This window comes from Orycteropus afer, unplaced genomic scaffold (genome assembly GCF_000298275.1).
Source record: "Orycteropus afer afer isolate SDZICR_OR568_19922 unplaced genomic scaffold, OryAfe1.0 scaffold00273, whole genome shotgun sequence".
In the NCBI taxonomy this organism is placed as follows: domain Eukaryota; kingdom Metazoa; phylum Chordata; class Mammalia; order Tubulidentata; family Orycteropodidae; genus Orycteropus; species Orycteropus afer.
In genome coordinates, this window is record NW_006921860.1 from 3,778,412 (window position 1) to 3,793,086 (window position 14,675).

The 14,675-nt window shown below is 46.0% G+C and overlaps 2 protein-coding genes across 2 annotated transcripts in view; one reads left to right on the forward strand and one right to left on the reverse strand.

Moving 5' to 3' along the window:
- The window catches only part of ERMARD (ER membrane associated RNA degradation), a 52,476-nt gene extending 43,407 nt beyond the window's left edge, over positions 1-9,069 (reverse strand). Inside the window, exons 1-4 of the mRNA XM_042782261.1 lie at positions 8,883-9,069; positions 4,832-4,971; positions 2,872-2,973; positions 2,367-2,510 (exon numbers count right to left, since the gene is read on the reverse strand). Of these exons, the coding sequence (XP_042638195.1) occupies positions 2,367-2,510; positions 2,872-2,973; positions 4,832-4,971; positions 8,883-9,069 (573 nt within the window). The remainder of the gene's footprint in view (positions 1-2,366; positions 2,511-2,871; positions 2,974-4,831; positions 4,972-8,882) is intronic.
- Positions 9,070-11,597: 2,528 nt separating this feature from the next.
- The window catches only part of DYNLT2 (dynein light chain Tctex-type 2), a 24,422-nt gene continuing 21,344 nt past the window's right edge, over positions 11,598-14,675 (forward strand). The window contains exon 1 of the mRNA XM_007950503.1: positions 11,598-11,705. Within this exon, the coding sequence (XP_007948694.1) occupies positions 11,598-11,705 (108 nt within the window). The remainder of the gene's footprint in view (positions 11,706-14,675) is intronic.

Genomic DNA, 14,675 nt, shown 5'->3' on the forward strand with positions numbered 1-14,675 from the left:
AATCAGGAGCTCTTCAGTTGCTCATAGAAAATCCCACCTTGGAGTTTACAAAGACTTATGGGTAGAAAAGCCACACTAAATAATTTACTACACCACAGTTTCTTTGTTGGTTACCAGGGGTAGGAGGGGAGAGGAGGGAACACTGCAAAAATAAAAAAATAAAATAAAATTGTTGATTTAAGCATCTGTAGGGGCCACTTTAACCTCCACTCCAGGCTCAATCCTAAGGGGTGATCCGCTTAACCATCAGGGAAGGTGCGTGCACTGCACTGAGCCTCTGTGGACTGTCACAGCTTCACCACAGGGAGTGTCCTCCATGGGACTCCGAGTCCTGGTAGGGCTGAAAGGCCCCTTCTCTGAGATGTCTCCTTTGTGCCTCTTCTCAAGCCAGTGCACACCTTCTCCAGGGACTTGACTTGCAGCTGGGTTGAGTAATTCTGATCCAGTGAATGTACCCCTCTGGTTCCACAGGTGCCTTTCCAAGGGTGCCTTTCAGGTCCCCTTAAAAGCCATGGCTGTGGTGGCTTCCCCATGAATGGTTGCTGGGCGAGAATGAATTGTGATGAGGCAGAGGCAGGCGGGGCAGATAAGTGCCCATGCAGCGGCATCCCCCTGCTTCCTGGAAGAAGGTCCGAAGGTCGAGCTGCTAGAGCACGCAACACAGAGACCAAGCAGTCCTGCTCCTGCCACGGGGGCCAGGCACATCTGCCATGTCCACCCACCCCTTCCCGCTCAGAGCCCCGTGAGGCGGCACCCAGCCTGCTTGACGCGCGCAGCGAGCCAACCAGCTGACACCGGCTCGCATCCCACGGCAGCACCGCCGGACTCTGAGTGCCGTCCAAACACAGTGACAGAAAAGCCAGCAACAGAAACTCAGCCTGAAGTAGGAGGGCCAGCAGGTGAGACCCAGAGGACCAGAGGGCGTGTGCCAGGCACCCCGCAGCAGCTCACACAGGTCAGTAACCGTTTCTACGAGGACAGGAATGTGCCCGTTCCAGGGGCACGAGTGCTGGGCTGCAACCACCACATGCCCTGAGAACAGCCTTGGGGCCTGGGCACCAGCCTCTAGACTCAGAAAACCTGGCCAAGGAACTCTAGGGCAGTCATAAAGGGAGGAAGTCCCTGGGTGGCAGAGACAGTCTGCAGACGGCCAGTAACCCAAGGGCTCCCTGTGTGAACCCACCCCACTGCCCGGCAGAAGATGAAGGCCTGATGAGTGGCTTTCAGCCAACCTGGCTCCACAGCTATGGACTCTCTCCGAATGAGTAATAAACCAACAGATGGCCCAACTAGCAGGTATATGAGGAGGACAGGGACGGAAACGAGAGCTGCCTTCAACCATGAAAAGTTGCTGCGAAGAGGGAGGACCTAGGGGGGACCAGCCCCTGCAACTGGAGAGGACTCCACTCTGTGCTGCTATTCTAACAGGCCATCCAGGCCCTCAGGGCAATGAGCAAAGCAGCCACCCAGTGGCCAAGCAAAACTATCCCTGGGCTGAAAGGTGGCTGAAAGGTGGCTGTGGACCTGCAGGTGGCCAAGAGGGCAAGAGCAAAGAGCTGACCAAGCACACTGTATTGAAGAATTCAGTGTAACGGCAAGAAATTAGCCTCACCTTGAGGCCCAGCCCTCCATGAAGGAACACTGTCCCCACTGATCAGGGACGGAGGCTGCAGTCAAGAGTGCCCAAGGGAGAGGGGCCACAGGGAAACATAACCACAGAGGAGGGGCCGTGGTAGAAAGTGACCAAGGCAGAGAAGGCACAGGAAAAACCTGAGAAAACATCACCAAAAACATACTTCTCCCCCAGAACGCTGAGTCCGGCATAGACGGCTGGCTGGGCCAGCACAGCCTTCTGCATAAGGCCACCACCGGCCTCCCCTCCCCCTCATCGGGCCTCACCCTGAAACTGCAGTGAACTCAGGAGCCTTAGACTGGCTGATCCTGCGCCCTTCCCAAGGGTCTGACAAAGCACAGCCCTTCCAGCATGTTTTCAATCAACATCTAACATTTTTTTTTACTCATTGTTAAGTTTAAACATTTGCAAAGGACATCATGTCCTACAAACTAAAAATATCACTATTCCAGAATAAAGGTGTGATGTCACTCTGACAGACTATGATGTCACGCTGTTAACATTCTGAGCACTTCATTTCAGACCAGGCAGGATTCTCATTATTAACACAGAACTGATCGGGGCAGTGTGTCAAAGTGGCCCTTCCTGGCACACATGCACCTGAACCTCATAGTCAGGAAAGGTGAGAAATAGGCCTTCATTTGCTGGCTGGAAGGAGGGCATTTTGACAAAGGAGAATAGCTGGAGGCTTTGTTTTTCTCCCTAAAGTGGCATCAGTGATGGGAAGACAAACGTCCAGGTAATTTCCACTGTTTTCTGTTGCTCTAATTTTCAGTGAACGGCTTACCACAGGTTGCCCGAAGACTTGAGCGAGTTCTTCGGATGCAAGCAGATCTCTTAGGAGAAAGGGGCATTCCTGCCCAATCAGTAGGAACACCTAAAACTCACAAAAAAGTGTTACAACAGTGGCATTAATTTAAGAAGCAGCACTATCCATAACATGAGTGTTTGAACCAGTGGGGGTGAGATGTGTGCTCAGATGACAATGTTTTGATTTCAAAGTCACCCAAAAAGAAATAGATTAAAATTCTGTGTCAAATAGTTGTTTCTTATAGGAAAACAATCATTACAATCAAGAAATCTAAGTGTGGACTGCAAAGTCTTTGACATTTAATGTGAAACATTTAATGACATTTAATGTGAAACATTTAATGACATTTAATGTGAAACATTTAATGACATTTAATGTCTTTGCATTAGCAAAGACTTAACGGAGCAGTGATGAGGCTCACACTTACATTGCCCAGGGCTCGCTCCAGACCCGATGTGAGCTTCAGGAGGCTCAGACAGATGGCAGTTGGTTGTCCGCTGTGCAAGGCGTCAAACGTCTCAGGAAATAACTGCTCAGGATAAAATGTGTGTAGGTTTTGTACTTATTAAAGCGTATTCCTCAAAGTCACAATGCTATTGATTCTACAAGTTTCCACTAGCTTGACTCAGACTTCTAGAGGGTTCCACTGGCCTATTTGACTCACAGACTTCTAGAGGGCTCCGTGGGAGTATCTGAAGGATGTCTTTGCTTTGGTATAGGTAAACACTTACTGTGTAAATAGAACAATTCCTAAAGGATCAAAAAAATTAAGCTCTGAGGTCTTTGAAATGTCTTTAAATTTTTATTGAAAGCAATAAATCTGACATAATTATAAGCTAGGAAGGCAGCTATTCTGATGTAAATTTCAAGCCCCATTTTGATTTAGAGCAGTTCTTCAAAACAGACTGCCACTGGCTACCCTGTCGCCTTGTGAACAAGCTGTTCAAAGGGAGAAGCAATGGCCATGCCACATAAAAAGAAGAAACCCAAACGTGTTTTAGAATTTGACTTGGTATAGTGACTACTCACCATTTCATTTGGTTATTTAATGTGCCAGATTAAATGGTGAAAAACCAACCAATGAGCAAACGAAACCAAGATTTAGTTTGGCTTACCCTGGTCCCTGCTCCCTTCACGTCCCCCGCTAGAAGCCAACTGTTCTGTCCTATTTTCCTCATCTCACTACTCTTCCCATGGTACTCTCTTCCCAGAAGGCTCTGCTCCATTCTGGAGTGGCCAGTTTTCCTTCTGTCCCTGGAGAAGCACCTGTGGACCAAGGCCACCTCCCCAGCACCCCTCGTATGATGTTGTTGTGTGCTGCCAAGCAGACGCTGACTCACAGTGACCCACGTCACAGAGCGGAACTGCCCCACCGCGTCTCCAAGGCTGTGACCTTTCTGGGAGCAGACGTTGACTCTTTCTCCCAGGGAGCCAATGGGAGGGTCTGAACCACCAACCTGCTGGTTAACAGCTGAGTGCTTAACTGCTGCACCATCAAAGTGCCCTTTGTTCAAAGACAGACATTCTCAACTCAGGCTCTGAGAAGTCTGGATAATATTGCAAGCCTCTCTTGCAACACTCAAGGCTTCATAGTTTGAAGGTCCAGGAGACAGAGACCCTTGAAAACTAGTCACAGCAAACCAAAGTGCACCTGACCCAAGCCATGGTGTTTTCAACCACCTCACATGCATGGGAGAGCTGGACAATGAATAAGGAAGACTGAAGAAGAGTCAATGCCTCTGAATTGTGCTTTTGGTGAAGAATACTGAAAATGCCATGGACTGCCAGAAGAACAAATAAACCTGTCCTGGAAGAAGTACAGCCGGAATGTTCCTTAGAAGGGAGAGTGGCCAGACTTTGTCTCACATACTTTGGTTATGTTGTCAGGAGGGACCAGAGAAGGGTATCATGCTTGGTAAAGCAGAAGGTCAGTGAAAAAGAGGAAGACACTCAATGAGATGGACTGAGGGGCTGCAACGATGGGCTCCAGCATAGCAGGGATCATGAAGACGGCGCAGGACCAGGCAGTGTTTTGTTCTGTTGTACATGGGTCCCTATGAGTCGGCGCCAACTCAATGACACCTAACAACAACAGTAAACAAAAAAACCCAAATTCATGCTACTGCGTCAATTCCCACTCAGAGGGACCCTACAGGACAGAGTAGAACTGCCCCATAGAGTTTGCTGAGCCTGTAGTCCTGCAGACTTCCTCATCTTTCTTCTGAGGAGCAGCTGCTGGATTCAAACCACCAACCTTTTGGTCAGCAGCTAGCTGCTGGATTCAAACCACCAACCTTTTGGTCAGCAGCTGGACACTTTAGCCAGTGTACCCCAGAGCTCCTTAATGGTATTATTGTTGAGTCCTGATGATTGTTCAAAAGCCACACCTCTGGGACGTTTGTCCACTGGAACCATGATGCGTATCGGCTTTCAAACTGCACCCTGGTCAGAGCTGAGATGTGCAGGTGGACAGCTTCACATAGAGGCCCCAGCCACCGAACGCTTCCCCGGTAATCCAGGTCTTGGCCTCATGGGAAAGAAAATAGCTGTTAGCACCCACCTATTAGCATATGAGGACAACATGCCCAAATCATCTGAGAAACAGTGTCTTAATTCGTAACTGTAACACATCCATACAATCAACAATCTGCTGAGACTTGAGCATGCAGCATAAAATAAACATGCTCCTTTACTGTTGGAGATGATCTCAGTGTTTATCTGATCATGAAAGACACCTGCTATCTGTAGGGTCTGGAAATACACAAAGGTTCAAACAAGAGAACAAGTGTTTTCTTCCATTTCTTTACCTGGGTTTCAGCTTATATAACATGAAGGTCATACTGGATATATAATATTGTAATCTGATTTTTTAAAACTTAACATTATTGAACTATGAGATTTCTAGCAACGTTAATTATTTTAGAATATATTAATAATATTAATATATTGGTTTTTTACATTAATTTTCTACAAGGTTGGGCCTTAACACTTGCATAGCTCACAATCATACAATGTAAAAGGTGGCAGGCAGTCTCTTGGCCACCCAAGACTCCTTCCTCTTCCTCATTTTAACATGACTAGACTGCTGTTAATTTCTTGGGTACATTTTAAAATATTGACATACACACAAGCAAATACTAGTATGATATGCCCCTTCTTGTTTTTCACTTAAAAACACAACTTAGAGATAGTTCTGTATCAGAAAGGCAAGCTTCCTCACTCTTTTTTACCACTCCATAATATCCCACGGTACACACTGACTGTGACTTACATAGCTGACTCCACTGCGAGGCATCAGGATTCCTTTTAGTTCTTTTCGTTATTACAAGCAGGGCTGCACTGCACAATCGGCACTTTGATGTGTGCAGGTGTATCTGTCTCCTAAATTCCTAGTCATTCACTTCTCATTTTTGTGACTGTTACTAAGTTTTCCAGCCCCCATTCCTGCTCCAGGAAATGTCCATTCGAAATGACTATACAACATATTACTGTTTATTTTAGGTCCTTAATTCATATGAAGGAGCCCTGCTGGTGCAGTGGTAGCTCAGCTGGCAGTCAAAAGGTTAGCGGTTCAAATCCATCATCTTTCTCTCTGCAGGAAAAAGATGAGGCAGTCTGCTCCCATAAAGATTACAGCCTTGGGGCAGGTCTACTTTGTCCTACAGGATTGCTATGAGTTGGAATTGACTCGACAGCAGTGGGTTTTTGCTTCGAATTCATGATTCCTGTTTTCTTTGTCCCTCCTCTCCCATCTCTATCTGGATAACTATCTGAGAGAACTCTCTCTGGGCCCTAAGACTACAAGCCTCGAGCCCATTGGCCCCTCACTACCTTGTTACCCTCTTTCTCACACAACGGTTTTCTAAGCCCAGCTTCTCATCAACTCTCTTTTGAAACTGTTGTAATAATATCATTGACATAGAAACCTCTTCCCAACACAGTAATCCTGTTTTCTAACTCCTTGCTGCCCTCTCCTCATGGCCCCTGGTAAGCTCCCATCTTTGGTCTGCATGGATTTGCCATGTCTTAAGTATCTCATAGACACTGGTTCCCACTGACTTCCATGCCTCCCTGGCCTCATTCCCTGCTTGCATACTGACTCTGCCTCAGTTATCAGGGTGCTGCTGTGATGGAAACACTATAAACTGGTGGCTTTCACAAATGCAAATGAAATTTCTCATCATTCTCTTACTGTCAGGCTGGTCAATTTGGCTCCAACTCATAGAGACCCTGTGCAAAAAAAGACGGAAACATTGCCCTGTCCCGTGCCCTCCCCACAATAGGTACTCTGCCAACTCCTAGAGCCTTGTTTTTCACCAATGTCTTCAGGCAGCTTGGACTTCTTCCTTCAATACCATTGGCTCTTGATTATACGCCACCTCCTGAAATGAGTGAATGCCAATCAAGCCCTTTTGCACAGTGACTCTGTGTATCACTCCATCTTCATTTGATGCTTTCTGTATTCACTATTTTGTCTTCAATATTGCAAGTGAAGGCTTGATTTTTTTTTCATTTCTTTGAGTTTGAGAAATGCCGAGCATGTTCTTCCCTCTTGGTTTTCTAACTCCAGGACTTTGCATATTTCATTATCATACTTTACCATGTCTTTTCTAGCTGCCCTTTGAAATCTTCTGTTCAGTTCTTTTACCTCACCATTTCTTCCATTCATTTTAGCTACTCTCTGTTCAGGACCAAGTTTCAGAGTCTTTTCTGACACCCATTTTGGTCTTTTCTTCCTTTGTCTTTTTAAAGACCTACTGCTTTCTTCGTGGATATGTCCTTGATGTCATCCCACAACCTGTCTGGTCTTCAGTCATTAATGTCCAGTCCATTAAATCTATTCTTGAAATGGTCTCTAAACTCAGGTAGGACACATGTACTTTGGCTCTCATGGACTTTTTTTTAATTTTGTACAGCATCAAGTTGAATTTGCACCTGAGCAGCTGATGGTCTGTTCTGCAGTTGGTCCCTAGACTTGTTTTGACTGATGAGATTGAGTTTCTCCATCTTATCTTTTCACAGATGTAATTGATTTGATTCCTGTGCATGCCATCTGTCGAGACTCATGCATATAGTTGCCACAGAAAGGTATCTGCAATGAGTAAGTCACACTGGTCTTCCAAAATTCTGTCATGAGATCTCTGGTATTGCTTCTATTGCCAACGATCCTTCTTTGTTTCCAACTTCTGCATTCCAATTACCAGTAATTATCACTGCATCGTGATTGCCTGTGATCAACTTCAGACTGCAGAAGTCGGTAAAAATCTTCCATTTCTTCATCGTTGGCATTAGTGGGTGGTGCATAAATTTGGACAATAGTACTACTGACTGGTCTTCCTGTAGGCATAGGGATATTGTCCTATCACTGACAGTACTGGACTCCAGAACAGACCTTGAAATGTTCTTTTTGACAATGAATGTGATGCCACTCCTCTTCAATTTGTCATTCTCAGCATAGCAGATTATGGTGGTCAGATTCAAAATGGCTAACACCAGCCCATTTCAGATCACTTATGCATAGCATATTGATCTTCATGCATTCTATTTCATTTTTGACAGCTTCTAATTTTCGTAGAGTCATACTTTGCACATTCCACATTCCAATTATGGATGTTTGCAGCTGTTTCTTCTCATTTTGAGTTGTGCCGCATCAGAAAATGAAGGTCCCCCAAACCTTACTCCATACACATCATTAAAGTTGATCTCTTTTTGGGAGACAGCTCTTCCCCAGGTGTGTTTTGAGTGTCTAAAGGACTCAGCTTCTGGCTGTATGTTGGGCAATAGTTCCCTCTTATTCGTAAGGCTGTCACTGGCCAATGTTTTAAGGAATAGATTGCCAGGTCCTTCTTCCTGGTCTTAATCTGGAAGCGCCACTGAAACCTGCTCACCAGGGGGCACCACCCTGGCATTTGAAATACTGGTGGCATATTTTCCAGCATCAGAGCAACATGCAAGCCAGCGCAGTTTGACACACTGACAGACGAGGGGGGATCTCACCTTTTAGGGGGCTAGAAGTCTGAATTCAGGGTGCTAGCAAGAGGGGAAGGTGTTTTCTCTCTGCCAGTTCTGAGGATGTTCCTTGTCTCTCTGAGTTTCTGCTCCTGGGCAGTCTCCATGTGGCATCTTTCTTCCCCTATCTCTGCTCTGCTGGCTTCTTTAATCTCTTTTATATCTCAAAAGAGATTGACCCCAGATACACCCTACCCTAATACTGCTTCATCAACATAACAAAGACAACCCATTCCTGAATGGGATTACAATCACAAGTATAGAGGTTACATTGTACAACAGTCAATTTGTGAGTCACAATTCAGTCCATAACATCCTCTTTTTCTTTTGAGCTAGGCCTACATTACAACAGCCTCTAACAAAAAGAAGTGATGGCTAAAAAAGGAATTTTCCACATACCGATGACTGGGGCACAAAGTCAGGACCCACCTGCTTCTGTATAACTCAGGCATTCTGTGATGGTTTTCCAGCAAATGGTGCCATCTTCTGCCACAATGCTACTGATAGCACAATTCTCTGTGACTTCAAACCCAAGTTTGCAGATCATGTCATATACTGCAGGAGAGAGACAGGTACCAATAGAGTCCCCTATTAAGACCTGAAATACAAGACACATAAGGCACTGTTAACAGGAAAGACAAGCAGAGACTATGAATTATATATTCAAGTGACAAGAAAATTCTATTTTGAATAAAGCGTGTCGTCAGGAATAGCCAATGTTAACATGCTTTCTGGATATCACGAGAACTATGTGATTAAAATACTGATTAAACATCAAATTTACAGAAGTATTTTGAAGTAAAAGGTAAATGTTCAAAGACTCAAAACTACTTAAGATGTAGGTTCACAAAAGCCCCGCAAGTCTCATGCCTGGAGCAGATTTCCTTTACTATCCAAAGTGACCAAGTAAGCTATGTTTTATGAGTGCACAAAGGAGCCATTGTGGTGCAGTGGTTCCAGTGCTGGGCTGCTAAGCACAAGGTCAGAAGTTTGAATCCACAGCTGCTCCTCAGAAGAGAGATGTGTCAGTCTCCTTCCGTAAGGATTACAGCCTTGGAAACCCTAAGGGGTGGTTCGCCCCTGTCTTACAGGGTCACTATAAATTGGCATCGACTTGATGTAACGGGTTTGACTTTTCTGCAGGGAGCTTCGGAGGGACAGCCGAAAATCAAGCACAGTGAATTAAAAAGCAGATAAAATGCATACCTCTGGTTCCTTCTGTGATGTAAAAAGCTGCAAACCCCACTGCTTTTCCATGATGGATTAAAGGAAATCCAAATGCACATGGTTATCCCCATGATGTGCTAAGATCATCTTATAAACCTGCAAAGAAGTAATTTTCTGTCCAAATTTAGAACCAGGGCTCTTGTTTGGATCTATGAAGTCAAGGGGCTGGAAGCTTTCGATGTGCATCCTTCCTCTTTGCCTTGAAAGGTTACTTAACACGTCTGAGCCTTAGTTTTCTCAACTGTAAAATGGTGCAAAACATGACCACCTTCTAGGGGTGTTGCAAGGAGCTCTGGTAGCATAGTGCCTAAGGCATTTGACTACTAAGCAACGGTTCAAACCCCCCGCCCCCCCCTCCACAGAAGGAAGACTAGGTACTTCTGTAAAGATTTACCATCTCATGAATCCAAAAGGGGGTCGCTATGAGTCAGAAACAACTCTATGGCAGTGAGTTTGGTTTGGTTTGAGGGGTGTTGCAATTGGAAATAAGACTTGAAAATCACCTAGCAGGTAGAATTCAAAAAACAGTAGCTATTGTTACTACTGATGTTTGACATTGAAGTGCCTGAGGGAGGAAAATGAGTATCACCCTTATCATGAGGCAACCCTATGAAACCAATCTAGTCACATGCCCAATGATCTTTGTGATTTGGCTTTGTTCTGGCACCACAATTGGCTATAAATGTCCAGTACAATTTGAATTTGCAAGTGTGAACTCCAGAGACAGCTCTCACTAAACAGCGCTTCACAATATTTCTTAGTATACTAAAGAAATTAAACTTCCACTAAAGGGAGGAAGACCTTTAAGGTAAGAAGAGACCAGCGGAAAACCAACCCCACTGCCATCGAGTGGATTACAATTCATTGCAACCTTGTGGGACAGAGCAGAATTGCCCCATGGTTTCCAAAGCTGTAATCTCTATAGAAGCACTGTTAAATCTTTCTCTGGTGGAAAGGCTGGTAAGTTTCAAGTGCTGACCATTCCATTCGCAGCCGAGCGCTTAACGACTGCGCCACAAAAACCAGGCTGCTAGAGTTCCATAGCCTGTACGTCTCTACACAAACGTAAGGAGTGTTTTTAGCTCATCTCTTCGCAAATTTCACTTTGGAACCTGGGCAAGGGAGATGGTCGAGAACTCGCCAACTCAAAACACTTTGCTGGCTGAGCGCTAAAGGAGAGGGCACCTTGGAGTGTACTGTCAAAAGCTAGGAGCCAAGTTATCCCTGAAGTCGTCTACTTGCTTCGCAGATGTGTCCCTTTCCTTTGGCCTGTGAAGGCGCCATGCACAGAAAACGCACACAATACCCTGCCTCAGGCTCTCCCCTTTTAGTTCCCGTTAGAATCACGATGGCGTTTCCACTCCCCAAGCTCACTCCTCTAGCCCAGAAAGGAGCAACTAGGATACGGTCTACGTGAACAGTCACCAGCGACCAACGGTTAATATTTATTTACGTTAATATTTATTGGGCGCCTACCATTGCGAAGGCACTGCCGTAGGCTTTGAGGAGAGAGAATGGATGATAGCACAGATACTATCCTAACAGGTGCCCATAACCTGCTCTACCTACATGTCCGGGCTCCAAGCAGTCGGCGCAAGCGGATGATACAGCTCCTCGCCCGCCCCTCCTTCCCGATCTTCAGAAGCTGCGCTTCCGTCGCCAGCGCAAACGGATGCCGGAACCCCTACACATCCCTCCCTCCTGGCCGCGCAGCGCTTCCAGGCCTCTTCGGCGCAGATAGATGACGCAAGCCCCTCTTTCGAGGGCGCGTTGCGCTTCCGCGCCTTACCGGCTCAGGGGCATGAAACGCCTCTCCTTCACTTCCGCCTGGTGTCCTGGTGGCGCTCGCGGGCGGGCGGGGACGGTTGAGCAGGTCAAAGACTGTGAGTGAGCCGGCTGGCTGGAGAGCGGCGCAAGATGGAGAAGCGAGGCCGACTTGGAAAGCCTTTGTTAGGCCAGAATCCTCCGGCGGCACAGGCGGCGCCTCGGAAAGAGAGGAGACCGAGCATGTTCGAGAAAGAGGCAGTGAGTGCGAAGATGCGAGGGCCTCAGCCCCAGTCACGGCCCCAAACCGGAGGGGTGCCCCTCCCGATCCTCTGGAGCCGCGCCTGGGGCCTGAGCGCCATCGGCAGTCCCTTTAGACGAGCTAAGATTTGTGTCGGTTGAGGCCGTGGAGCCCTGCATTAACCGAGAGTTCACGCGCGGATGCCGTTGTGCGGAGAAGTGCTCATCCTGCGGGTCCTAGCGTCGTGTTGCTCTTGACAGAAAGAGGGGCGTTTAGTATATTGAGCGGCCGTATTCAAACCAGAGAAGTTTTGGTGGCCAGAAATCCTGTGTATATTGTATTTTAAAAATACGAATGGATAGCACGGGTACTGAGTTTTTACAGACAGCAGCAGGCTCATTAGAGTACCGTGTGCAGGAGGAAATGACACTATTGCACCTAACGAATTTGTTGAAGTTGGTGGGGAGTGGCGTGCTTCAGTTTTACGGGTTTCTGTGAGAGCGCAGTTTGCAAACCACGTCCTGTGACCAGGGCCCCCTCTTTCACTCTGCACGGAGAGAACGTGATGTGGCCGAGGACGCACGACTGCGTGGTGACAAAACAGAGACTCGGGCCTGGGTCCTGGCACTGCGGCTCCACTCATCTGGAGCAGCGTCTTTTCGCGAGTGTGCCCTGCGGCTGTCGTTGGTAGAATGGAGGCAGAGAGCCAGCAGAACACCAATTGTCAAAGATCCTGAAACTTTCCGTGCCACTCCCAAGTTACAAAAAGAGAATCCTCAAAAACGGACGGTAACGTTTTAGGTTCTTTTGCATATAGGAGTGCCTTTGAGTTGTCTGTGTTCGCCACTGGTAATTTTAGAATATTCTGAATTAAAAGCTAGTAATGTTTATTTTATCCAAGTTGATAAGGGACTTTTCAATGTCCTTCGCTTTGAAGTGATTAAGGAAAAATAAGACTGAGGTAAGAAGAAGGCAAGTCCGACCTAGGAAATACGGGATCATAATGTGGACTGAGTGCCCACACCTGGGCTGAGATGTATATACAGGTAGTCCCCGACTTACAACAAGGCTCCGTTCCAGTGCACCATGGTAAATCAGTTCTGATGTATGTTGAACACTTCATTGTTTTGTTTTGTTTTTAAGTTTTCATTAATAATGCCTTTTATTATCAGTATCCTTATAAATCTAGCGCTATTTGGACCAGTCGTAAAATTGGACCAAGTACACACTGTAGCATATTACTAACAATAAGATACACCCAAAAAAACAGTTGTAAGTGCAGTTGGTTGTAATTTGAGTGCATTGTAGGTCGGGATCTACCTGTACATTATCTAAATCTAATGACAACTTTTAGGTGTCTGTGGTTTTGGTGTTTTACAGAAGGAAGGACAAACTAAAGGAGAAAAACAGGTCAAATTCACACAGCTAAGGAAAAGAGCAGTGTAAGGCTAGAACCTAAATCTATTGGAATTCAGATTTCATGCTTCCAAAAACTATGCTATATTGCTTGGCAATAAGTGGGTAACAGAACGGTACCAGTAATAAAGAAAACATTCTGGCTTTCAGGCAGATGAGCTTGCCTTTTATAATCTTACTGTCTACCTAAAGTCTGAAGCAGTGGTGGTTCAGTGGTAGAACTTTTGCCTGTAATGCAGGAGACCTGAGTTCCATTTCTGGCTAGTGCACCCCATATACAGCCACCACCCTTCTGTCGGGGAGGCTTATGTGTTGCTCTGTTGCTGAACTAGTTTCAGTGGAACCCAGACTAAGATGGGTGAGGAGGAAAGACCTGGTAATCTGCTAACAAAAGTCTGCCATTGCAAACCCTGTGCATCACGGTAGTCCAGTCCACAACCCATCATGGGGGTGGTGCAGAACCCAGTAATGTTTGGTCCCTTGTGTGTGGCGTTGCCATGAGTCAGGCCAATTTGATAGCAGTCAGCAACAGCAGAAAGATCTGAGGTAGTCTTGAAATTGAACACACTACGAGAAGGAGATGTGTGAGTACACTCAGTGTATCGACTGCAGTTGGAATATGAGGAGCAAGGCAGTTCTTGCTTTTTTTGGTATGGATTCTCATCAATTGCAGCTATCTTTGAAATCTGGTCTCCTAGAAGTAGGAAGTTTGGAAAGGCCAGAAATGAGGAAGCAACTGAGAAAGGTATCATGAACTCTCATTCAACAAGGTGGATTGACGCAGTGGCTGCCATGATGGCTCGAGCATGGCAGCGACTGTGAGGATGGCTCGGGACGGGGCAGGGCTGTGCCTTGATGTGCATGAGGTCACTGTGAGTGGAAATTGGCTTGACAGTACCTCACAATAACAAACTGACTAAATGTATCTGAGTGCACTAGGTATCGTAATGAATTATTTCTAACTCTAAGCTGATAATTTCCATGTTCCTGGGCATTGGAAAAAATTAACTAGAAGGCTGGCGGTTCAAACCACCAGCGACTCCTTGGAAGGAAGATTGGGCAATCCACTTCCACAGTGATGCCACTTCAGAAACCCAAGGAGGGGTCACTATGAGTCGGGTCCGACTCGACGGAAGTGAGTTTGGTTTGGTTTTTATATAAACATCTGTTGATTTTCTCTGCCCTGCATCCATTTTTTTCCCCTCTCTAGTAATAGCACTTCAGTTTTCCTTTGGAGAACTAATTCATGCACCCTAAGGTAGAGTTTGGGGGGGTGCCCATTTTCCTTTATGGTGAAGATGAGACTCAAACCAATCTAATTAAGTGAATTCTTCCTGGAATATTGAAAAGTAAATGGTTGGAGTTTAGTCACGTTGCAGGTGGATGCTGAGATGTCTCCTGAGTTCCTGCCTTTCTGAATCAGGTACTTTTTTTCAATTCTGTGAGCTGTTCCACATCTTCCCAATAAATGATACTGATGCTTACGTTAATGAGAATCTGTGTCTGTTGATTACAACCAGAGATCCCGAAACCTTAAGCAGATTATCAAAAAGTGAAATGGTAATTGCTCTCAC